The 27,452-nt window shown below is 40.6% G+C and overlaps 2 protein-coding genes across 2 annotated transcripts; both read left to right on the forward strand.

The window, feature by feature from the left end:
- The first annotated feature begins 1,281 nt into the window (after window positions 1–1,281).
- sgcb (sarcoglycan, beta (dystrophin-associated glycoprotein)) lies at window positions 1,282–12,857 on the forward strand. Its single transcript, XM_061888869.1, has 6 exons — window positions 1,282–1,436; window positions 4,681–4,890; window positions 6,249–6,434; window positions 6,506–6,697; window positions 6,788–6,919; window positions 8,961–12,857. Exons 1-6 carry the CDS (start codon window positions 1,422–1,424, stop codon window positions 9,159–9,161), a joined length of 936 nt encoding a protein of 311 aa, XP_061744853.1. The 5' UTR covers window positions 1,282–1,421; the 3' UTR covers window positions 9,162–12,857.
- A 131-nt stretch (window positions 12,858–12,988) lies between these two features.
- On the forward strand, window positions 12,989–27,091 carry LOC133543934 (uncharacterized). Its single transcript, XM_061888860.1, has 5 exons — window positions 12,989–13,129; window positions 13,192–13,602; window positions 16,585–16,754; window positions 19,016–19,349; window positions 19,417–27,091. Exons 2-5 carry the CDS (start codon window positions 13,203–13,205, stop codon window positions 26,502–26,504), a joined length of 7,992 nt encoding a protein of 2,663 aa, XP_061744844.1. The 5' UTR covers window positions 12,989–13,129; window positions 13,192–13,202; the 3' UTR covers window positions 26,505–27,091.
- The last annotated feature ends 361 nt before the right edge of the window (window positions 27,092–27,452 follow it).

The raw sequence follows: 27,452 nt of genomic DNA on the forward strand, positions 1-27,452 counted from the left end.
ATTTTTCTGATTCAAAACGATTCTGTATTCATTCAATACATAGGATTTCAGCAGGATCTACCCCAGTCTGCTGACATGCTAGCAGAGTAGTAGATTTGTAAAAAAAAAAAAAGCTTTTATAATTGTAAAGGACAATGTTTTATCAACTGATTGCAATAATGTAAATTTGTTTTAACTATTAAAAGAACCAAAAATACGACTTATTTTATCTTTGTGAAAACATTGGACAGTGTGTTGTCAAGCTTATGAGATGCGATGCAAGTGTAGGCCACTGTGACACTATTGTTCTTTTTTAAATTTTTTTTTATAAGTGTCTAATGATAATGTCAATGAGGGATTTTTAATCACTGCTATGCTAAAATTATAACTAATATTGATAGTGTTGTTGATAATATTAATTTTTGTTTCACTATTTTTGGTTACTTCTGTGTCGTGTTTGTGTCTTCTCTCAATTGCTCTGTTTATTGCAGTTCTGAGTGTTGCTGGGTCAGGTTTGGTTTTGGAATTGAATTGCATTGTTATGGTATTGCTGTTTATTTTTTTGTTGGATTGATTAAAAAAAAATCGATTTAAAAAAAAAAAAAAGAGGATCGATTCTGAATCGTGATTCGTATTTGACGCGGCATAGCTCGGTTGGTAGAGTGGCCGTGCCAGCAACTTGAGGGTTGCAGGTTCGATTCACGCTTGTGCCATCCTAGTTACTGTCGTTGTGCCAACCTTGAGACCTCCGAATTCGGGAGATTGTGGGGGTGGAGAGGGGGTTGAGATGGGCGGGGCGAGGACTATATTTATAGCTAGAATTCACTGCAATTCAAGTATTTATATATATATATATATATATATATATATATATATATATATATATATATATATATACATATACATATTTTATATTAGGGGTGTGGGAAAAAATCGATTCAAATAGTGAAGTGAATTATATTTATATAGCGCTTTTCTCAAGTGACTCAAAGCGCTTTACATAGTGACACCCAATATCTAAGTTACATTTAAACCAGTGTGGGTGGCACTGGGAGCAGGTGGGTAAAGTGTCATGACATAATCACATTTTGTTTAATGTGGCTAATAGAAATTCCTGGAATCACTAAATATTTACTAAACTAAATATGACAAATTGTAGTTTATTGTGAAATACGTGAATGGTGATCTATTTTGGGAACCTCCCCACATTGGCTCGTGGCATTGGAATGTACCATTTTACAAAAGTGGAATTATGCATTATTTGAATCCACTTAGCGGCCATAATACACATCAGAGATATTATTTAGTTTCTACTGACGCTACCCGACGTCCACGTTGAAGTATTTGACAACAAAACGTGTTATTGTTTGACTCCAAGGACGGAATTAAAAGTGGTACTGTCCTCGAACGCACACTCCGCCAGCAGGAGAGGGAGGGTCAACATGGCGTCCGAGCAGGTCCGTTACTTTCATCATTTATTACATTTATTGCCGTTTTCTCCCTTTCTGACTCACTTCTAAGTTTGCTGTCTTGTTCTTAGTTCAACCAAGATATAGCTTAGCGTTGTTTAGCTCACCTAGCTGGGATAAATACTGGCCAACGAGTCGAATTGATTATTATTATTTTTATTATTATTCAGAATCATAACAGCAAAACGTATTTTTTTAGCAGGCGTGTGTGTCGGCCATTTAACGTTAGGAGCACACAAATGTGGCCTTTAGTGGCACTTATTTTGATGCTAAATCGGGAGCGGTGTATTTTTAGTGATGGCCGCAGACAGACAGGCGGACTGAAGGCATTCTGACACTTAAATAATGATGAGACGTTCACGTACGACACAGGAATGGTAAAACATAGATGTGACGTTGCACCAATGCGTTGATTTCGTGCTGTAAATGTTCTCTTAAAACAGACGCTTTTTAAAGGCCTACTGAAATGAGATTTTCTCATTCCAACGGGGATAGCAGGTCCATTCTATGTGTCATACTTGATCATTTGGCGATATTGCCATATTTTAACTGAAAGGATTTAGTAGAGAACATCGACAATAAAGTTTGCAACTTTTGGTCGCTAATAAAAAAGCCTTGCCTTTACCGGAAGTAGCAGACGATGTGTGCGTGACGTCACGGGTTGTAGGGCTCCTCACAACCTCACATTGTTTATAATCATAGCCTCCAGCAGCAAGAGCTATTCGGACCGAGAAAGCGACGATTCCTCCATTAATTTGAGCGAGGATGAAAGATTTGTGGATGAGGAAAGTTAGAGTGAGGCACAAAAAAAAAAAGAAAAAGCGACGGCTCCGGGCGGCGGCAGTGGGTGCGTTTCAAATGTAATTAGATAAATAAATGATAAATGGGTTGTACTTGTATAGCGCTTTTCTACCTTGAAGGTACTCAAAGCGCTTTGACACTACTTCCACATTTACCCATTCACACACACATTCACACAATGATGGAGGGATCTGCCATGCAAGGCGCCAGCCAGCACCCATCAGGAGCAAGGGTGAAGTGTCTTGCTCAGGACACAACGGACGTGACGAGGTTGGTACTAGGTGGGATTTGAACCAGGGACCCTCGGGTTGCGCACGGCCACTCTCCCACTGCGCCACGCACATTTACTATGACACATTTACTAGACACATTTACACATAGACACATTTACTATGATAATTCTGGAGAATACCTTATCTGCTTATTGTGTTAATAGTATTTTAGTGAGATTATACTGTCATACCTGAAAGTCGGATGGCTGCAGTGAACGCCAGTGTCTCTGAGAAAAGCCGAGGAGCCAAGATCACAGCTGGCTTTTTGACAGCTACAGAAGGAGGTCCAATAATCCACCGAAGTCTCCGGTAAGAGCCGACTTAATATCACAATTTTCCCATCCAAAAACTTGCTGGATGACGTAGAGAAACATGTTCGCTTGACCGTTCTGTGTTAAAACTTCCCAACAAAAGGCAGCTACAATCCACCGCTTTCCACCAACAGCATTCTTATTTGACGTCTCCATTATTAATTGAACAAATTGCAAAAGATTCAGCAACACTGATGTTCGAATTACTGTGTAATTATGCAATGAAAAGAGACGACTGCTAATATGTCCCCTCCAACCCGAGATGTCACGCGCACGCATCATCATACGAGTCATCATTCCGCGACGTTTTCAACAAGAAAATTTAAAATTGTAATTTAGTAAACTAAACCGGCCGTATTGGCATGTGTTGCAATGTTAATATTTCATCATTGATATATAAACTATCAGACTGCGTGGTCGGTAGTAGTGGGTTTCAGTAGGCCTTTAAAACAGACGCTTTTTAATATGCATGTGCACAGATCGACCACAATGTATCCCACTGGGTATGTACCATGAAGTGTTTGCTCCCGTTTGGAGGACATACGATCAGTCTAGGGCAGTGTTTTTCAATCTTTTTTGAGCCAAGGCACATTTTTTGCGTTGAAAAAATCCAGAGGCACATTTAGTATAAGCCCCGTTTCAGCCACACTAAACCAGCGTTTAAGGTTCCCCTTCTCGGACAAATTTTTACACAGGTAAGTGCGCCGTGTATTTCTTGAATCTCCGGCTCTTTGCTCTGTATGGACTCATTGATCGTTTACAAACTGAGTTCGGAGAGGAAGTGACGTCAGAAAGAACGCGCACCTCACAGGAAGTGACGTCAGAAAGAACGCGCCACAGCCAGGTAATGAAGCATAATGAAGCAGTTTCGTAACTCGGAGCTAACCAGTGGAAATCCAAACATTCTTCTACATGTACAGACGCTTGTGAAAATCACACATGAATACCTTAAGAGAAACCGATTGCAGCTATTTTGGATACAACACTTCTCAGACGGCAAGAGATCTTTCGAATGCGTGAATCAGCTGTGATTCGACTTACCGAAAAACTTTGTCCATTTGTAGAAGGAGAGACAATGAAAATGCAGGTTCCCGTGGATGTGATTAAAAAAAAAAATTGCCTGTGTTTAGTTTTACCTGACCAAAGAGGGAAGACTAACTATGGAAAACAGCGAATGCTTTTGGACTGATAAAGCAGACTGTTTTAGCTATTGTCCGCCATGTATGTCGCAGACTCAACATCTAGGTCCAGAGTATATCAAGTCACCAAAAACAAATGGACAGTATAGGTGAAGGCAAAATAGTGAGGAATGTCCTGACCAGATATCTAGATCCCTAGATTGATTGTTGTCAAATGTTCTTTGTCACATTGTTTAATTTCTTGTCCAATAAAGATTTGATTAATTTATGATGGCTCAGGTGTGATTCACTACAATAAGGCCTCACAGCACACTGGATTCCAGTTAATTAAAATACCACAACACTGGATATTGTTCAGATAAGTTACATTTAAGAACTTGCAAACAAAGCAACACTGGTGGTGACTATGACGTGTGCATTTCCAGTGCATGCGTATTAGTTAAAGTACCAATGATAGTCACACACACACTGGATGTGGCGAAATTATTCTCTGCATTTGACCCATCACCGTTTGCGCCGGCTGACAGGGGGAAGAGGAGGTCTTCAACGACCACTGTGTGTGTGTGTGTGTGTGTGTGTGTGTGTGTGTGTGTGTGTGTGTGTGTGTGTGGACAAGGATAAGGTTAGGTGGATACCCTTAGTGTAAACGGGGCCTTAAGCTGGAACTTGGTGAAAAAAGTTTGAAAACCACTGGTGTGTTCCATTGCAGGAGAGCTCCAACGGGCCGGGGAAGAAGTCCATGCGGGAAAAGGCCATCGAGAGACGAAACGTCAACAAGGAGCACAACAGTAACTTCAGAGCGGGCTACGTCCCCATTGAGGAGGAACGTCTCCACAAAACGGGCCTCCGAGGACGGAAAGGCAACATGGCCGTGTGCATCATTGTCCTCCTCTTCCTCCTGGCCTTGATCAACCTCATTGTGAGTACGACAGCTCGCTGGATTTTTTTGGAGCTCCCTTTTCTGGAAATAAAACGGCCACTGTACTATCAGTATATGACCGATGCTGGCTTTTTCCTTGTTTTACCACAAAAATATGTTGTGTGTTTTTTGTTGTTTACAAACCGTAATGGTGTCACCTATGACTAATTGGTATTGTATTGATACCCAAGTTTGCAAGAGAGCCCGTTACTATCAAATATAATACAATATTTTTATGTTTACACTTTTTTTCCTTGTGGTAAAGGGTAGCAGCTAAAGCATAATGCTAATTTTTGACTGATAATTAAAGGCCTTCTGGAATGAGATTTTCTTATTCAAACGGGGATAGCAGGTCCATTCTATGTGTCATACTTGATCATTTCGCAATATTGCCATATTTTTGCTGAAAGGATTTAGTAGAGAACCTCGACGATAAAGTTCGCAAGTTTTGTCACGGGTTGTGGAGCTCCTCACATCTGAACTTTGTTTACAATCATGGCCACCAGCAGCGAGAGCGATTTGGACCGAGAAAGCGACGATTTCCCTATTTATTTGAGCGAGGATGAAAGATTCGTGGATGAGGAAAGTGAGAGTGAAGCGAGTGGAAGCGATTCAGATGTTATTAGACAAATTTACTCGGATAATTCTGGAAAATCCCTTATCTGCTTATTGTGTTACTAGTGTTTTAGTGAGATCATATGGTCTTACCTGTACAACCTGAAAGTCGGCCCCGCATTTTTCTTCACCACCAGTCGACGGGTGGTGGCGATGCCCATCTCTGCCCTTCGCAAGGGACCCTCTTCGAAACACGATCTTTCGAAATGATCGCTGCATAATACACTGTACTTTGTGTGTGTGGTACAATCCAACCGTGTTTGCTTGACCGCTCTGTTCCATAGTAAAGCTTCACCGTCATCTTTCATGAATGTAAACAATGAAACACCGGCTGATTTTGTGTTGCTAAAGGCGGCCGCAATACGCCGCTTCCCACCTACAGCTTTCTTCTTTGATGTCTCCATTGTTCATTGAAGAAATTGCAAAAGATTCAGCAACACAGATGTCCAGAATACTGTGGAATTTTGCGATGAATATAGACTACTTTATGGCTAGGAACGATGCTGGAACAAAATCTCCTCGACAATCCGTGACGTCACGCGCACGCGTCATCATACCGAGACGTTTCAGCAGGATATTTCGGCGCGAAATTCAAAATTGCAATTTAGTAAACTAACCCGGCCATATTGGCATGTGTTGCAATGTTAAGATTTCATCATTGATATATAAACTATCAGACTGCGTGGTCGGTAGTAGTGGGTTTCAGTAGGCCTTTTAAGAGTCTGTACCCACTTGTCCCCCAGATCACGCTGGTGATTTGGACGGTGATCCGCATCGGTCCCAATGGCTGCGACAGTATGGAGTTCCATGAATCGGGTCTTCTACGCTTCAAGCAGAAAGCGGACATGGGCGTGGTCCACCCGCTGCACAGGAGCACCGTGGGAGGTCGTAAGGACCAGGACCTGCTCCTGGTCGGTAACAACAACCCGGTGAGGACAGGAAACACTCGTGTGTGGGAGCGAGTGAGCGGCGGCGGACTAAACCCCTTTTATCCTTGCAGGTGGTCTTCCAGCAAGGCACCTCCAAGCTGAGCGTGGACAAAGACAAGACGTCGGTGGTCAGCGACGTGGGGATCTCTTTCACCGACCCTCGCACTCAGGCCACCTTCTTCAGCACTGACTTCGACAACCACGAGTTCCACCTGCCCAAAGGCGTCAAAGTGCTGAGCGTCAAAAAGGCGTCCACGGAACGGGTGATCGCTCTCTCGCCGTATTATTAGGTACACCTGCACCCAAACCAGACGGAGGCGAGCTAACGTGCGACGTGTGTCTCTTCCGCTAAGATAACCAGCAACGCCGCGTCTGACCTCCACATCAGGGGGGACAGCAAGGCTATCATTCGCGGCAACGAGGGCGTCAACATCATGGGGCGCACCGTCGAGTTCAAGATGGGTGGAGATATCGAGCTCAGAGCTGTAAGTAATGTTTAATAATCTGTTCCAGTCTCAAACTACTCAAAAAGAGTAGTCTCAAACTACTCAAAAAGAGTAGTAGCGTTAATAATGGAGACCATTATTAACGCTACTACTCTTTTTGGTGTAAAAAGAAGTTAAAAATATGGTGGCGTTAGACAAAAGTTGTGGGATACTGCTGAATTTGAAGTTTGCTTACTTTACGAAACTTCTTATTAGGATCCTCATAACTCTTGTAGTTCCTTGGTTCACCTAAAAAGACAAAAAATAAGCACACTTGTTGGGTTAATCCTTTGATGCTAGTCATGCTAACGCCGTGTATGACGGCATTTCCGCAAGTGCAGAGGCATATTTTTACAAGTTTGCGTCAAAGCGGGATTTTTCTGAAGGTTGTACTTTTTGTAAACATGCAAGATTTATTTTTAAAAAGTGAATCGCAAAAAATATGTTTGGTCAAATCATTTGCATGGCCACCTGTTGCTAAGCAGAATTCATAGGGCAGAGTGCCCAGTGGGTCAATAAAACAATGATTTACTTGACACACCCATTCCAAAACAACACTTTTACAACAGTATTCTTAAAAAAAAATAATAATAATTTAAATGTGTGAAAAAGTTGAGGTTTCCTGGTTCGAATCCTGTTTCTGCCTTTTTAGTCTCTGCCGTTGTGTCGTTGACCAAGACACTTCACCCACCTTTCACCCAGACTGGTTTAAATGTAGCTTATGTAGATAATGGCATTATCAATGTACAGTAACTAGAGAAAAAGCGCTATATAAATATCATTCAATTTGCCACTTGTGGCTAGGCAGATTTAATAGGGCAGAATGCAATCTGCCCTATTCAATTAAAAATATATTATACCAGACATTCATCCATCTATCCATTTTCTACCGCTTGTCCAGGAGGAAGGCGGGGAAAAACAATGCTGTTTGAACAATAATATTTATTTATTTTTTAAATTAAATTTAATCAAACATCAACATGCAGTATTTTTATTTATTATTTTTGAAAAATGACTGCCCAAAAAAGGGTTATTTTTGGTCAAATCTTTTGCGTGGCCACCTGTTGGTCACTACTGCCTAGTTTCTCTTGTTATATTCTTATTTTACTGTTATATTTTTATTCCCATTGTTGCGTTTCATTTTTATTTTAATATTTTTCTATTTTGTTTCCATTTATACCCCCATTATTTACTTTTTAAATTTGATTTAAATTCTGTACACTGCTGCTGGAATTTTAATTTTCCTGAGGGAACTCTTGGAGGAATCATCGATCTGTTGCTAGGCAGAATTCAGGGGGCTTAATGTAAATTGTCTAATAGGGCAATAGAAAAAAACAAACAAAAAAAACGCTAATAGAACCATTTTCCTAATAAATAAAAAAAATGTAATTCAACATGTGTGGCCATGTTACACAGGAGCACCGTGGGAGGTCGTAAGGACCAGGACCTGCTCCTGGTCGGTAACAACAACCCGGTGAGGACAGGAAACACAATAGAAAAAAACAAACAAAAAAAACGCTAATAGAACCACTTTCCTAATAAATAAAAAAAATGTAATTCAACATGTGTGGCCAGAATTCAAAGAACAACATGCAAACTATCCAAAATGTAAACAAATAAAATAAAATGAAAAAAGATCCTAAAAATGTCCATTTAAAAAAGAAAATTCCAAAAAATTAAGTTATTTAATCTAAACTCAACATCCATCCATCCATCCATTTACTACCGCTTGTCTCGTTCAGGGTCGCGAGGGTGCTGGAGAAATAAATATTTTTGGTCAAAACATTAACATGGCCACTTGTTGCTAGGCAGAATTTGTAGAGCGGAATGCAAACTGCCCAATAAATCAATTTGGTATTAGAACCATTTTCTTTAAAAACACAATTTAATCCTTTCAACAGTAGTCTGTATGAATATAAAAGGCAGTGCCATCTGCTGGACAAATTGGGGCACTGTCCCCATAGCAACTCACGACGCAGACTTGCAAACGAGTACACAGAATTGCCACAAAATCCTTCCCTTGTCCCCCTCCCTCTCGCAGGAGAACAGCATCGTCCTCAACGGGTCGGTCATGTTCAACGCCACGCGCATTCCCAACTCGGAGGGCGACGTGTACTTTGACGGCGCCACCGAGAGGTACAAGCTGTGCATGTGCGCCGACGGGACACTGTTCCGCGTGCGGGTGAAGTATCCCAACATGGGTTGCCAGACGTCCGACAACCCGTGTCAGAACACTTACTGAGGACACCGGACTGGGGGGAGAAAAAAAAAAGCTTATTTTGATACGGTTTGTTTTTCATGGCTTCTATAGGAAATGGTTATGTTCTGGAATAGCAAATCCAACATAAGTACAGTTTCACTAGTGTTGTTATTGATAAACACTGACATTATTCATACACTGTTACACTTTATTTGGCAGCTGTGTGTGATGCGTTTCCTGACCAGTGTGCAGTGATTAGCAAGTAATGCACTGCAGTCGTCCCTCATTTATCGCTGTTAATTGGTTCCGGACATAAACAGATTTCCGCCAAGTAGAAATTGAATTAAAAAAAAAACTGTTTATGACCTTCTAAATACATTTTTCAACAGTATGAAAACCCTCTAGGCATGAATTAAACACTTTCTTTTAAAGGCCTACTGAAATGAGATTTTCTTATTCAAACGGGGATAGCAGGTCCATTTTATGTGTCGTACTTGATCATTTCACGATATTGCCATATTTTTGCTGAAAGGATTTAGTAGAGAACATCGACGATAAAGTTCGCAACTTTTGGTGCTGATAAAAAAAGCCTTGCCTTTACCGGAAGTAGCAGACAATCTGCGCGTGACGTCACGGGTTGTGGAGCTCCTCACATCTGAACATCGTTTACCATCATGGCCACCAGCAGCGAGAGCGATTCGGAGCGAGAAAGCGACGACTTCCCCATTAATTTGAGCGAGGATGAAAGATTCGTGGATGAGGAAAGTGAGAGTGAAGGATTAGAAAAAAAAAAAGACTATACAGTGGGAGTGATTCAGATGTTATTAGTCAAATTTACTAGGATAATTCTGGAAAACTTATCTTCTTATTGTGTTACTAGTGTTTTAGTGAGATTATATGGTCGTACCTGTACAACCTGAAGGTCGGCCCCGCACCTTTCTTCAGCACCAGTCGATGGGTGGCGGCGAGGCCCATCTCTGCCCTTCCCAAGGGACCCTCTTCGAAACACTCTTTCAGAATGATCGCTGCATAATACACTGTACTTTGTGTGTGTGTGGTCCAATCCAACCGTGTTCACTTGACATCTATGTTCCATAGTAAAGCTTGACTGTCATCTTTCGGGAATGTAAACAATGTGTTTGTGTTGCTAAAGGCGGCTGCAATACACCGCTTCCCACCTACAGCTTTCTTCTTTGACGTCTCCGTTATTCATTGAACAAATTGCAAAATATACAGCAACACAGATGTCCAGAATACTCCGGAATTATGCGATGAAAACAGACGACTTATAGCTGGGAACGGTGCTGGAACAAAATGTCCACTACAATGCGTGACGTCACGCGCACTCATCATCATACTGCGACGTTTTTACATGATACTTCCGTGCGAAATTCAAAATTGCAATTTAGTAAACTAAAAAGGCCGTATTGGCATGTGTTGCAATGTTAATATTTCATCATTGATATATAAACTATCAGACTGCGTGGTCGGTAGTAGTGGGTTTCAGTAGGCCTCTAATGGCCATTACTAGTGTAGTATGGATATTTTTTGTTTAGTTAGCCATTTGTATGCTTGAAAATACTTAATTTAGGGCACTATTTTTTCCCCCTAAAAAACAGGTGAAGCCGTAATACTTGAAGCGAGATATGGCGAGGGACAACTGCACGTGTTGACATTTTTCTTCTGCACTTTTCGGACTGCCAATGGACTCACAGGGGAAGATTTATGGATTTATTGATTCTTAAACTTTGGTACGAGTATCACTGGTATTCAATAAAACCAGATATTTTTCAAAAATATAATTATAATATTGACTGTACATATGAAATAATGGTGTACATTTGTATTTGTACTATATCATTGTAATTCTATTTTAGAGACATGCACATAGGAATTTCATTTAATTTTGAATATAATAAAACAAGTTAGAGAGAAAAACTATATTTGAATGATCCTCACAGTAAAAATGTTCATTGTATATTCACAGCAAGTTACTGGCTAATGAATTGCATTACTTTTACAATAATGTTTATTGTAATTTACTGTAACTGCAGAGCTGGGATTTTACAGTTAATTACAATACATTTTCAACTACATCCTGTAACTTCACAGTTGATATTTTATTATTTACTGTCATGGCGCCACTTGCTGTACAAGAGAATTTATTACAGAGGACTACGAGTACAGTATTTTATTTACTGTGAAATAGTCAATTGCTGCAAAATATAATTATATAATTTTTACAATCAGTTGTTGTAATGTTACAGCAAGTTTTGAAGACATTATTTTACTGTGAAATATATTTTTTTACTCTGTTACAGTAAATTTTGATTACAATATTGTACTATGAAATATAAGTATATCACAAATTTACAGTAGTTTGTAATATTACAGTACATTTTTTGTCCAGTATTTACTGTGAAATAACAGCCAATTGCTGTGAAATATAAGGATATATTTTTACAGTGATTTACTGTAACAGCAAAATTGAAATAAATTTACTGTAACATAAGAATATTATAGTTTTTTACAGTATTTTGTTGTAATATTACAGTACATTTTGATTTCAGTATTTTACTGTGAAATAACAGCCAATTACTGTGAAATATAAGGATATATTTTTACAGTAATATGCTGTAATGTTACAGTAAATGTTGAATACAGTATTTTACTGTGAAATATAAGAATATAATTTTTACAGTAGTGTGTTGTACTGTTACAGTAAATTGCAATTGCATTATTGAAATATGGATATCAATTTTACAGTAACGTAATGTTACAGTAACATTTTATTTCAGTATATTACTGTGAAATAAAAGGATATATTTTTTATAATTTGTTGTAATATCACAGTAAATTTTGATAAAAGTACTTTACTGTGAAATATAAGGATATCATCATTTTTACAATACTTTGTTGTAATATAACAGTAAATTTCGATTTCAGTATTTTACTGTGAAATAGTAGTCATTTGCTGTGAAGTAAGGATATTTTTTACAGTAATTTACTGTAATTTTACAGTAAATGTTGAATACAGTATCATAATTTTCACAGTAGTGTTGTAATGTTAAGAGTAAATCAAAATTAGTATTTTACTGTAAAACATAAGGATATAATAATTTTGACAGTAAAATTTGATTTCAGTATTTTACTGTGAAATAATCTTGCTTATTTCAGTAAGATACTGAAATCAAATTTTACTGTAATACTACAACAAATTACTGTAAAAAGTATCTTTACATTTCGCAGCAATTATTTTTATTTGGCGGTGAAATACAGGGATTTACTTTTTACAGTAAGTTGTATTATTACAGTAACATTTGATTTCAGTATTGTACTATGAAAACAGTCAATTGCTGTGAAATATAAGGATGCATTTTACAGTAATTTGTGGCAATGTTCAATAAATTTTGACTACAGTATTTGACTGTGAAAAAATACTGGTACATTTTTACTGTGCAGATAACCTGAAAGTCAATTCCAATAAAATGTTCCTCAGCTCGTACGTCACAAGCCACGTATTGACGATGAAACCAAAACATATTCTTAAAGGTACAATTGGCACAATCTCATTTTTTTAAGCTCATATTTCCACAAGCGAGAGGAAAAATGTTGCCCAGCTTTAATGCAAGTTGTCAAAGTTATAAACGTTGATAAAGTGTTTTGGATTTTGTGCAATATAAATGATTGATGTGTAAGAAAATATGCTTTTGTTTGAATAAAGAAAAACATGTTGGAGTTCTGCCACTTATCGTTTGTTTTGGTTAAAGGTCATTCAGGCTTGCATGTTTCGAATCATTTAAAAAAAAAAAAAAAGGTAGCGCAGCGAGCGCTTATTGACTAATAGAGTATGGCGAGGGGCGAGCCCTCGGGAAGGCGTTTATGCAGAAAGACAGTAAGACATTAACTCCGCATGTAAATGATTGAATGTCGTCTTTGGGCGTTGTTGATCTGCTTGAACACTTCAGACTTTGGCCGTCAAGTTGACTTGATGAAAAGCGGCGACACAGGTGAGCTTCAATTCTTTCACAACAATTCGTGCTTTGCTTGTGACATGCGGATACGTTACAAGGATAGGAAGCAATGGCGGCGATACACGACCCACTCTTGGCGCTGCTGCTACTCCTCGCCATCTGCGGCCTCCACTGCTCCTCTCCCGGACCCTCCTGTCCGGAATCCTGCCGCTGCCCACGGCCCTCGGTGTTGAACTGCTCCACCTCGGGCCTCTCCGTCATGTCACCACGGCACATCCAGGACTTGGTGGCCGAGCTGGACTTCTCTCACAACCTCCTGGAAGGGATGGTCGCGCCGACGCGGCCGCTTCGCCGGCTGCGGAGCGTGAGGCTGGGCAACAACAGCATCACCCGCCTGTCCCTCTGCATCCAGAGGCAGCGTTGTGTCAAAGGTCACGGGTGTGTCGCCTGGGCCCCTGACCTGCAGCTGCTATCTGCCGAGAGGAATCGGCTACGGCGACTCCCCGAAGGTGAGTCACCAGGGACGGGGTCATTTGGCACTTAAGGAGGCCAGGAAAGTGTGATACTTAAAAGTGACAGGCTGGCTGGAACCAATTAATAAGGCATTGTTTCCCATAGACCACTCAGAAAGTGGACCATGAGTGCCCTACTTTGATCACACTTTTTTTTAAAACAATTAGTTACTTCAAACATGCCAATAATTACCCTACAATATGATTCTTCACATGCTGACATGTCCGAAAAGGAGTCGGAAGAAGCAGAGCTTATTTAATCGTAGCCCTGCATTTGTTCACTTCCTGTACACAATACAAATAAACTAATCAATACATGTAGGACTCAATGTAGCACAAACCTCCACCAAGGCTAAATAATACCACATTAGGATGTATGTAGCATGCAATATTACATCCAGAAATTATTAAATTAGATATAAAAATGAATTATATCTATAAAAAAATATTTGAATTACTTTTGTATATTTGGGGCATATTTTAACATTGGTTGTAAATTAAGCATTATGAAGCAAAAAAAAAAAGCCTAAATAAACTAAAAATATCAACACTACAGTAGTATAGGCCAAACTAATGACAGTACGCTGTCCAGTATCGTGGAAACTGATTGGCTCAGCCGTTTGCGGTCTTACTATATAGCAGGGGTCAGGAACCTTTTAGGCTGAGGGAGCCATGAAAGCCAAATATTTAAAAATGTATTTCCGTAAGAGCCATGTAATATTTTTTTAACACTGAACTTAACTAAACGCGTGCATTTTTAAGTAAGACCAACATTTTCAGAGTATAACAGGTCTCTTATTCTTTGTAATAACATTCTTATTCTGAAGCTAACTGTGGTGGGGGCGTGGCCTGTGGGCCTGCAGCAAACTTGGGTGTCCCAGGACCGGCCTCGAAATCAGCGACAGGTGCGTAGATGGCCCACCTGGGCCTTGTTATCTAATCACCTGTCGCTCTGTTATAAGCAGTAGCTAGGAGGAGAGATGGGGTGGAGGCTGGAGCCAGAGTACGAGCGAGAGAGAAAAATACAATAGCTGGAAAGCAACTGAGACTTATTGAAAAATAAAACAATAATGTAACCCTGAAAAGGGCTCTCATGATGGTGCTTGGTGGTCTGAAGAACCCCCAGGAGAAGCCCCACACTAACAAATAATAAATAAATTAAATTAACGCAACTTCGTGAACATAAAAAAGCATGAGAATGTTTTATATTTTGAACGTTATTTTTAACACTGTGATTACAAGTGGAATTATTCATTACTGATCGTGTTAAGGAATGTCAGCTCAGATTTATCCGAGACCCTGATGCAGTCATCAAAAGAGCCACATCTGGTTCTAGAGCCATAGGTTCCCTACCCCTGCTATATAGGACAAAAAGAGTGTAAAGATGACTAAAGGGTGTTATTTCATGTCTAGTGGGCTATCATTATTTTTACATGTGTATTTAGAAGGGAGCAAACATCTTTAAATTAGGCTCTAGTTATGGAAATATTTGATTTATAATGAATGATTCCTAATTTGCGGAAATTCGTTTAATGCGGTCATTTAACAGCGATAAACAAGGGACAACTGAACAGGATCCAGTTCTGTGCAAGTGTATTATTTGAGTAATAATAACAACATAGTAATAGAGAATGCTCAGTTTTGACTGACATTCCTTAATACTCTTCATTATTGTGCTTGTTGCATCATTGTTGTTGTTTCTGATATTTTGGTTCCTTCTACGCACACACACACACACCCACACCCACACCCACACCCACACCCACACCCACACCCACACCCACACCCACACACACACACACACACACACACACACACAGATACAGATACAGATACAGATACAGATACAGATACAGATACAGATACAGGAAGGAGGAATATAAAACTGGTGATTTGGCTTCTCCAAGTTAGGAGTGCCCTTATTTATTTTTGACTTGACCTCCTCTAGGTACTGCAGTCATTGATCTAACGTCCTGGGGACCTTTAATTTGAATTATCTTCAAAGCCAAACAGGACATAAAAAGTTGTTGGATGGCGTAAAAAAGTTTTACATTTTTCTAAAACTTCTTAAGAAACTTTAGTCCTAAATAAAAAAAAATAAAACTTTTTTTTTTTAATTTTGACCTTTTTGAAGGCTTTTTGGTCAAATGATGTCACAGGTTTCTATTAGTAAAGTAACTCATCTTATGCAAATGTATATTAATAGAAAACTGTGACATTTGAGCAAAAGGGCCTTCAAAGGGTCAAAATAAAAATTAAAAACATCACATGTTCGGAATTTTTGTTTTGGATTGAGAAATTTAAGCAAAAAAAAAAAAAAAAAAACATTTTATGAAGAAATGCTTTATAATGGAACAACAAAATAATTGTCCAAAATACAGCAACAAGTTACTGAAAGGAAAAGCATGTCAGTGTATGCCCTCTGAGGGTTGAAAACAAAATACAGTATATGCCCTCCTTTAAAATAGTTTTACAGTGACTCATCAATGCACGTGTGTTTTATCTGATAATGACTTTTTACAGCCACCATGATGCACATTTAATTGCCCCGTGTAAAATGACAGTCCAACCTTCTGCGTAGATCTACATTACAGGCTTTGCAGGTTAGAGGTTTGCAAACTTTTTGGAATTTGTTTCTGTCTCGTTTCTGTTTCACATATAAATCAAGTAGCTGCTTATCTTTTGAACTTTGTTCCCACACCACTCTGCCTGTTTTCAAAGCCTGCCACCCATATTATGTGTGTATATATATTAAATATATATGTGTGCACGCATGCAAAAATGTTTATGTATAAATGTATATATATATATATATACACTCATATACATATAATACACATACATAGTGTGTATGTGTGTATATATATATATATATATATATATATATATATATATATATATACATACACACACACACAGACAGACAGACACACACACACACACACACACTTGCTTTTAAATACTTTTCTGCCATGTCAGGATTGCCCGCTCTTGGGGCTTTGGAAATCCTGCAGTTGTCCTTCAACAACATCTCGAGCATCCAGCCCGGTGAGCTTTACAATCTGCACCAGCTGAGGGAATTGCACCTTCAACACAACCTCATCAGCAGCCTGCAGTCGCACGCCATCCAGCATTTGAAGCAGCTCAAGGTAAATAAGGTTTTTTGCACAAGTCATTCTCTTACAAGCGAAATTCACAACGTGTGCGAATCCACAAATTGTTATTTAAACGCTGCAACTGCTTTGACGATATAAATAGACTTTTTTTCCCCTCAAAAATATATATTTTTTTCAATGTTTTCAAACTTAAGGAATAATTCCCTGGACACAGAAGGACAAGAACTAAGGATTTAAATGAGTAGCAAATATTTTGCTTTGGTTTCGTTATTGTGTACGACTAACTTTGTTTTGATCAAGTATTTGTATGTAATGAAATAGAATAAGAAACTAGTTTAAATATTGTTAAACTGACTATAATACATTGAAATTGTACGGTTAATAACGCTGATCGGAACATCACTAGCTACAAGTACAACACAAATCTATTTTTTGTGTACCTTTCCTGAGAAAAACTGCTCATATATTTAAAGAATAGGAAAAGTAAATAAATGAACAGGCTTTTAACAGTTTATTTTAGGTTCATACCGACATTGACAAAGTGGACACTGCAAACTCCATTGTATTGTTGACTTGACTCCACTCAATGAATAACAGATTGAACTAGTTTCCTCTTAGGTTGGACTATCTAAGGAACTCTGAAATAACTAACCAAAATCTTAATTGAAACCATTTCAATGGACAAGAATAATGAATGTATGCGAGAATACGCTTGTTTGCCCACCTTGTGACTGATTCCAACTAAACATTGTCACGTGAAACTAGAAATTATGCCAGAAAGTTCAAACGACTGGTTGAGAAAAATCTCAGTGAATAGGTCTCTTACCATGCTGTAAGGATGGATGTACTTACTGATCTCACTATTGAGTTTGGATTGGACACAGATCACCTACCTATGTGTAAGGTTTTATATTTAACATAAAACAACCTTTAAAGGCCTACTGAAACCCACTACTACCGACCACGCAGTCTGATAGTTTATATATCAATGATGGAATCTTAACATTGCAACACATGCCAATACGGCCGGGTTAGTTTACTAAATTGCAATTTTGAATTTCGCGCTGAAATATCCTGCTGAAAACGTCTCGGTATTAGGACGCGTGCGCGTGACGTCACGGAATGTAGAGGACATTTTGTTCCAGCATCGTGGCCAGCTATTAATCGTCTGTTTTCATCGCAAAATTCCACAGTATTCTGGACATCTGTATTGGTTAATCTTTTGCAATTTGTTCAACAAACAATGAAGACATCAAAGAAGAAAACTGTAGGTGGGAAGCGGTGTATCGCGGCCGCCTTTAGCAACACAAACACAGCCAGTGTTTCATTGTTTACATTCCCGAAAGATGAGTCAAGCTTTACTATGGAACAGAGATGTCAAGCGAACACGGTTGGATTGGACCACACACACACACACACACACACACACACACAAAGTACAGTGTATTATGTGTATTAATAAAAAAAACATTTTACCATATGGTATCCTGAAGGCGATCTATGTCGTGTGCTACTCCAGCATCAATATCAGCAGCGTCCTCCTGAGCGTCACCGTCAGGTTCAAAGCGGTATGGCTCTATCCCTTGTTGTGGTTGGGCTTGGCATCTTCCCTATCTGAATCGCTCCCACTGCCCTGTTGTCCTTTTTTTTTCCTAGTCCTTCACTCTCACTTTCCTCATCCGCGAATCTTTCATCCTCGCTCAAATTGATGGGGAAATTGTCGCTTTCTCAGTCCGAATCGCTCTCGCTGCTGGTGGCCATGATTGTAAACAATATTAAGATGTGAGGAGCTCCACAACCCGTGACGTCACGCGCATATCGTCTGCTACTTCCGGTACAGGCAAGGCTTTTTTTATCAGCACCAAAAGTTGCGAACTTTATCGTCAATGTTCTCTACTAAATCCTTTCAGCAAAAATATGGCAATATTGCGAAATGATCAAGTATGACACATAGAACGGACCTGCTATCCCCGTTTAAATAAGAAAATCGCATTTCAGTAGGCCTTTAAACACTTGCATATTGACTTAAAGGATCAGAAAGATCTGAGTTATTTGGCTTTCATCTGTTGGACATAATTCCAGTAAGCAAAACAGACCAGAGGAGTCTTAACAAGGATGGATAAGATTGTTTAAAGTGTGTTAGTCTGTGCTGGAAATGTAAAAAAATGTTGTGGAAAATAGGTTTCTTTCTTTGATACAAGACAATAATGCTCCATTGGTACCTTTTGAAAATGTGAAGACAATTGGGACTGGTAAAGTCTTGAAGATGAGTTTTCACTTTGTCTTCCTGGCAGATCTTTGACGTGAGCTTCAACAAGCTGACCAGCCTCCATTCTTCGCTGTACCTCTCTCTACGTAACATAGCTGCTGATGTTAACATGGTTGGAAACAGATGGCGCTGTGACTGCAGCATGCGTAGTATAAGAAGATGGATGGCCTATGACAGGAGCAGAGACATTTACGCCAAAGGTTTGGTTTGTGCTGACCCGCCCGTCCTGGCAGGCAAAGACCTGCTACAGTTGGAGGACGACGAGCTGATCTGTCGTACACCTGACACTGAACCACAGCTACACCAAGACATGATGGTGGACAGAGGCTCAGAGGTTCTGTTGTCCTGCGCCTCAGAAGGTAATGCTAAATGAATCCTCTGCACAGCCAGCCGATGAAATTCACACATCTTGGTCTTTTGTCCTAGATCCATTATGGTGGACACCCAGTAGTAAGGCTCTTAAGCGACTTCAGTCTACTCTCCTCATCCACCATGTTATGGAGGAAGACACGGGTCTTTACGTGTGTTTGTCTAAGGACCATAAGGTTGTGTCCGTCTTTCACCTCCAAATCAGAGCAAACAGAAAACCTCGAAGCGTATCAGGAAACAGCCAGCTGATAATCCCACAAGAACCTGTAAACAAGTCGGCTGAAAAAAGAAATAGGAATGCTACGCAATCTGACTTGACACTAGCGGTCTGTCTGTCCGTCTTCATCACATTCCTGGTTGCTTTCATCCTTGGAGTACTTGCAAGACCTTGTATCGATGTTCTCTGGAGCAGAATCACCAAGAAAAAGAGCTCCCCTGCATCTGACTCGGTCTCATCTGAGAGACAATATGACAACGAGGCTTTCTCCGAAGAAGAGTACCAGGAGGTGGTACAACATCACAGGGAAAGGAGAGTCACATTTAGCAAGGTGGACTTCAGGGAGGGAGAAAATATGGAATATTATGACACCATTATCAGCAGTGGACAGGAAAGAACAACAGATGATGCAGTCATTGAAAGTGAGACAGTCAGTGCTAAGACACAACAAAAGGACGATTCAGGAAGTGAATCAGACAGGAATGGTTCAGAGGTTACGAGAGAGCTCTCAATACAAAACCAAGAGGATGTAGACATTGCAAGTGGCAGCAAAGTGGAACAAAGGAGGGGTTCGTCATGCAGCTTTGGTTCCTCACTTTATGACGAAGTATCACATGAGGACCAGTTTATTCACAAGCCCTTTGAACGAGAAAAAGACAGTGTTCAACAGCGAGGTAATTCCTATAAGTTAAATAACAAACCTCAAACTTTAAATGACAGCACGAGTGAAATTGGTAGAGGGGTAGCAGATACCGAGCTTTGGCAGGAAAGTGAAGAACAGTTTGACTTTAGCGATTCCGTCCGCAGCACATCTCCTAGAACCAGCAGCCGGATTGGCTCTTTTAATCATTCCGAACAAATTGTGAAGCGGGGGACGTTGAAGACAGAGGAATCCTCCAGCTCTAACTCATATGTCAGTGACAATGAACCTTCCCATTACACTGTCAACCCAGACGAAGAGGATGTGGAGGAGGAACAAAGAAGAAGCCAAACAGAAGCCAGGGTCTCCGTTCCTCAAAGATCTGACAGACTACCGCCATTGAGATCAAAGCACTTCTCTTCCCCTCAATCCAGTGTCACTGATGATGATTCTGGTGCTTATCCGGTTCATCTATCCGGTTCCAGCGGTGAGAGCGATGTGGAACATACCCCAAAGAAACCCAACTTAGTTGTACATGTTAAGTCACCATCATCAATGTCATTCCCTGGTGAAAATGAGACGCATGTAAAAAGACAACGGTCACCTGCAATAAACAACCCAGAAACACACTGGCCTACCCTCGATGTGGAGCACATACCACGCATTAATAGGCATCTAGATATTAAAAGAACTCATTCACTCTCAAGCAGTGACAGTGAAGAGAGCACAAAACCAGACCCAGAATTGTCGTGGCCTGCAATCAATGTGTTGGATACCAAGGCACCTGGAGACTATGCTCAAACAGCAAATCACAGAAACAGGCCAGGGATAGTAGGCACGTCAGGAGTTCCATCTTTGAGTTCAAGTAGTGACAGCGAGAAATGGACAGAGAACACAAAAGTATTTTATGAATTGGATGCTACCGCTGCACAGCATCGCACTAAAGAAGGCTGGCCAGTGCTTGATCTTGAGCGTCCTATCCCAGTCCAGAGGCGTTTAGATATTAAATCACCAACTTTAGATTTATCATCCAGCAGTGACAGTGAGGATGCAACTACTAATCACATCACAGAACACTGGCTTAAGACCACAAATGTAACAAGTTACCCCATTAAAGGGCCACCAACACAAAGTCATGAACCACAAACACATTGGCCCTCAGTTGATCTTGAAGATTCTTTCAGAATTAAGAGGCGTTTAGATTTTAAAGTGCCGTCACCAGCTTCAGAATTCTCATTCAGCAGCGATAGTGACAATGAAACGATAAAAAGCATCACCAAACAAGAGCACGGGGCTACAAATGTCACTAAGTACCGCACTAAAATATTGCAAAAACCAACTGAACAACCACAGGGACCTTGGCCCTTGCTTAATCTTGAGGATTCTTTTCGAATTAAGAGGCGTCTAGATTTCAAAGTGCCATTACTAACTTCAGATTCATTGATTAGCAGCAATCGTGAGAATGAAACTACGATTCACATCACAGAACAGGAACAAGGGTCCACAAATGTAGCCAGGCACCCAATTAAAGCATCACCAAGACCAAGTCATGAACCACAAATACTTTGGCCCTCGGTTGATCTTGAAGATTCCTTCAAAATTAAGAGGCGTTTAGATTTTAAAGTGCCGTCACCAGCTTCAGAATTCTCATTCAGCAGTGATAGTGACAATGAAACGATTAAAAGCATCACTAAAGAGCAAGGGACTACAAATGTCACTAAGTATCGCATTAAAACATTGCCAATACCAACTGAACAACCACAGGGACCTTGGCCCTTACTTAATCTTGAGGATTCTTTTCGAATTAAGAGGCGTCTAGATTTTAAAGTGCCATCACTATCTTCAGATTCATTGATTAGCAGCAATCGTGAGAATGAAACTACGATTCACATCACAAAACAGGAGCAAGGGTCGACAAATGTAGCCAGGCACCCAATTAAAGCATCACCAAGAACAAGTTATGAACCACAAAGACTTTGGCCCTCAGTTGATCTTGAAGATTCCTTCAGAATTAAGAGGCGTTTAGATTTTAAAGTGCCGTCACCAGCTTCAGAATTCTCATTCAACAGCGATAGTGACAATGAAACGATTAAAAGCATCACTAAAGAGCAAGGGGCTACAAATGTCAGTAAGTATCACATTAAAACATTGCCAACACCAACTGAACAACCACAGGGACCTTGGCCCTTACTTAATCTTGAGGACTCTTTTCGAATTAAGAGGCGTCTAAATTTTAAAGTGCCATCACTAACTTCAGATTCATTGATTAGCAGCAATCGTGAGAATGAAACTACAATTCACATGACAAAACAGGAGCAAGGGTCCACAAATGTAGCCAGTAACCCAGTTAAAGCATCACCAAGACCAAGTCATGAACTACAAAGACTTTGGCCCTCAGTTGATCTTGAAGATTCTTTCCGAATAAAGAGGCGTTTAGATTTTAAAGTTTCGTCACAAACTTCAGACTCTTCATCCAGCAATAGTGGGGATAAAACTACAAATCACATCATCAAACAGGAGCAAATGGCCACAAATGTAACTGGGTACCCCATTAAAACGTCACCAAAAGATTCACCTAAAGGACCGTGGCCCTCACTTGATCTTGAGGAGTCTTTCCGAGTAAAGAGGTGTTTGGCTTTTAAGGTGCAGTCACAAACTTCCGATCGGTTGTCCAGCAGCGGTATTGAGGAGGAAACTACTAATCGCGTCAGCGAACAGAAGCAAAAGACCATAAATATAACAAGGTACCCCATTCAAGAGCCACTAACACCAAGTCATGAACCACAAAGAGTCTGGCCCTCAGTTGATTTTGAAGATTCTTTCAGAATTAAGAGGCGTTTAGATTTCAAGGTGCCATCACCAACCACAGATTCATCCAGCAGTTATAATGACAATGAAACTACAAATTGCATCACCAAACAGGAGCAAGGGTCCACAAATGTAATTAGGTACCCCATTAAAACACTTCCAACACCAACTGAACAACCACAAGGACCTTGGCCCTCACTGAATCTTGAGGGTTCTTTACGAATAAAGCGGCATTTGGCTTTTAAGGTGCAGTCACCAACTTCAGATCTGTTGTCCAGCAGCCAAATTGTGGAGGAAATTACTAATCCTGTAAGCGAACAGAAGCAAAAGACCACAATCATAACAAAATACCCCATTAAAAGGCCATCAACACAAAGTCATGAACCACAAGGACTTTGGCCCTCAGTTGATTTTGAAGATTCTTTCAGAATTAAGAGGCGTTTGGATTTCAAAGTTCCGTCACAAACTTCAGATTCTTCATCCAGCAACAATAGTGAGGATGAAACTACAAATCGCATAACTAAACAAGAGCAAGTGACCACAAATGTAACTCCATACCCCATTAAACCTGCACCAAAAGATCCACCATTGGGACATTGGCCCATTCTTGATCTTGAGGAGTCTTTCAGGGTAAAGAGGCGTTTGGATTTTAAAGAACAGTTACCTTCAGATCAGTTGTCCAGCAGTGACAGTGAGAATGAAACTACTAATCACATCACAAAACAGGAACAACAGACAAATGTAACAAGGTACTCCATTAAAGGTCCACCAACACAAAGTCATGAACCACAAGGACTTTGGCCCTCAGTTGATCTTGAAGATTCTTTCAGAATTAAGAGGCGCTTAGATTTTAGAGTGCTAATACCAGTTTCAGATATGTCTTCCAGGAGCTATACTGAGGATGAAACTACAAATCGCATTACTAAACCGACGCAAAAGGAAACAAATGTAGCTTGGCAACCAATTAAAATAACCACAACAAGAAGTCACGAACGACAAGGACCTTGGCCCTCACTTGATCTTGAGGATTTTTTCAGGATAAAAAGAAGATTAGATATCAAAGTGACATCACCAATTTCATATTCAAGAGCCACAAATGCGACATTGTCATCATCTGATTCGAGGACCACAAATTTAAGTAGGCACCCTGTGAAATTATTACCAACACCAAGTCATGGCCCACAGGGACCTTGGCCAACACTTGATCTCGTGGATTCTTTTCAAATAAAGAGGCGTTTAGATTTCAAAGTGTCATCACCAAAGTACGCATTCAGCAGTGACAGTGAAACAACTAACTCTGTAACAAAGCTGGAGCCAAGGGCTACAAATGTAGTTAGGTATCCCATTAATGTATCACCAACACTAAGTCATGAACAACATGGGCCTCGGTCCTCACTTGATCTTGAGGATTCTTTAAGGATAAAAAGAAGGTTAGATATCAAAGGACCATCACCAACTTTGAATTTAGAGACTACAAATGTACTTAGAAATGCTGCTAAAGGACCACCAACACAGAGTTATGAACCACCACGACATTGGTCGACACCAACTTCAGATGCATCGTCCCGCAGAGATAGTGAAGATGAAACCAAGTCAATGACTGTTCACACTACAAGACAAGATCAGGATAAAAGGTGGCCTGCGCTTGAGCTTAAGCGCAATCCTCGCATCCAGGGACGACTCGACATCAGAGCCTCATCGCCCCCTCCGAGTCGTACAACTGGCAGCGATAGTGTGGGGGAAACACCAGCTCATGTTGAGACCAATGTTCAACTTCCATCAAACAAATCTCAGTATGCAGGAACCCAGTGGCCCTCCGTGGATCTTGGTCGAGGTACTCGCATCACGCGGCGCTTGGACTTCAAACCGACACGGTCCTCTGCTGACAGAAAAGACCATACATTGGGAGGAAATCCACCCAGCAGCTCAGATGAACAAGAGGACATGCTGGAACTTGCAGGTGACACAAAAACAATGCCACGATCAAATTTGGTCATTAAAAGACGGTTGGACATCAGAGCACCGTCTCTTCAGTCACATCTGAGTTCTAGCAGCCTTTTTTCTGAAGCTCGGCATTCTGAATCTTCCACGAGCGATGTTGAGTACAAAAACAAAGATCCCAAAGACTCGCCAAAAGGATCCCATAAATCCCCAGTTATAAGCTTCCCTCATAGTCCCAAGAAAGATCCGTACATTACATTAAAAAAGTACTCTGTTGTTGCGGAAGATGCAGGAGACAAAACCACCAGTATGACACCACAGATTAACCCAGAACTTGAGTCGCAGTGGGCCAACATGCAGCTGGGATTTTCCCGCTTCAGAAAACGGCTTGAAATTACATCACACGCACGTGTACCAACCGCGTTGTCGTCATCATCACATCCACCTGACTCCCCGTCCTCACCCAGTTGGCGAGGAATCCAACACACAGAATCACCACTAGACACTGACAGGAAGTCAAGACTATCTTCCGTACTGCCTGCAGTAGGCATACAACCTCCTGCTGGACTTCAAGAACTGCGCTCATCCTCCAGCAGTGAGAATGAAGCGGAATCAATAGATTATACCTGGCGGAGAGACAAATTACCGACTCCATCTCTTCATGGAACTAAGACAGCTTCTACTCATGCAAATGTAAGCACAAATTCCCAGACGCAAATAGATGGGACTCTGCAACATAGCCTACCGGACTTGAACGTAGACATTTCTCTCATGACGACACCGCAACCCACAGATCACATGTCAAACAATGAAATGATGGACGACACAGCGATGTATCCCAGCTACTCACCGATACAATACAGGCGCTTAATTATCAAAGCTTCATCTCTACCCAGTACTACCTCCTCCACCGGGGAAGTGACTACACAGCATGGTTCATCTTACAGCACCAGATATCAGTACCCATCTCTTGCCCCAAGGACAGCCCCCAGTCAGAGCTTTCAGGATGTGCTAAACAGACAGTTTAGACCCTTTAAAAGCACCATAGAGGACGACCAAACATCAGAAATCCGGTGGACCGGTGTCGGTGGCAGACTGTCTGACCTATCCATTGGCCAGCAGCAAGAACTACAGACCACAAGCAGTGATTCTTTGCCGTCAGTCCGCACGGATGCAATGCGGAACAGACAGACAGCCGACAAAAAAGAGATGCGAGGACTCAGCGCCTTAAGAGCCATGTCGTCTGAGAGACATACATGGGAGAGAGAAGAAAGTGTGGACCCGTTACCGCCAAGTGATGCACTGGGACGTTTCCAACATGAGTCAGAGTTACTCTTCTCTGCTCGCTCAGCAAGCAGCAGAGCCACAGATTTCTCCTATGACATTCCCCGCTACAGGACACATGCGCAGCCGGCTCAGGAGATTCCGCCTCCCATTCCGGAGACACCGCTGCCGGACGAGGCCGTGGAGTTAAGCGGGCGCTCAGCCCAGAAAACGGAAACCAGAAGTGTCTACCGCTCAGACATCAGCCAGGTTTAGTAAAAAAAAAACTTGATGAACCAGGATCAGGAATTAAGAATTTAAATGTTTTTTTTTTTAATTGATTTTCAAGTAAGATAATGATATTTTCAATTATTTGTATTACTCATATTGTACTGAGCAGCCTTTCTCATGGCCCTGCAAGTTGCTGGTTCCATGGTCATCATAAGATTAAATGTAAATGTAAGATTTTTTTTTAAAGTGTGCATTATTTGAAGCCAGATGTTTGTGTTCTTTTTTTAAAAGGAAATTATTGTACCTTTTGGAGACATTTAAGGCTTAACTTGTTGTATATCTAATGAATATGCTATTTGACTTGATTCATTAAAGGCCTATTGAAACCCACTACAACCGACCACGCAGTCTGATAGTTTATATATCAATGATGAAATATTAACATTGCAACCCATGCCAATACGGCCGGTTTAGTTTACTAAATTACAATTTTAAATGTCCCGTGGAGTTTCTTGTTGAAAACATCGCGGAACGATGACGCGTGTTTGTGACGTCACCGGTTGTAGCGGAGATATTAGCCCAGCACCACTTACGGCTAAAAGTAGTCCCTTTTCATTGCATAATTACACAGTAATTTGGACATCTGTGTTGCTGAATCTTTTGCAATTTGTTCAATTAATAATGGAGACGTCAAAGAAGAATGTTGTTGGTGGAAAGCGGTGGATTGTAGCTGCCTTTAGCACCGAAACACAGCCGGTGTTTCTTTGTCGTGAAGCTTTAACACAGAGCGGTCAAGCGAACATGTTTCTCTACGTCAACCAGCAAGCTTTTGGATGGGAAAATTGTGATATCAAGTCAACTCTTACCGGAGACTTCAGTGGATTATGGGACCTCATCCTGCAGCTCAAAAAGGCAGCTGTGATCTTGGATCCTCGGCTTTTATCAAAGACACTGGCGTTCACCGCAGCCCTCCGACGTTCAGGTATGACTTTC

Source organism: Nerophis ophidion, linkage group LG26, assembly GCF_033978795.1.
Source record: "Nerophis ophidion isolate RoL-2023_Sa linkage group LG26, RoL_Noph_v1.0, whole genome shotgun sequence".
In the NCBI taxonomy this organism is placed as follows: domain Eukaryota; kingdom Metazoa; phylum Chordata; class Actinopteri; order Syngnathiformes; family Syngnathidae; genus Nerophis; species Nerophis ophidion.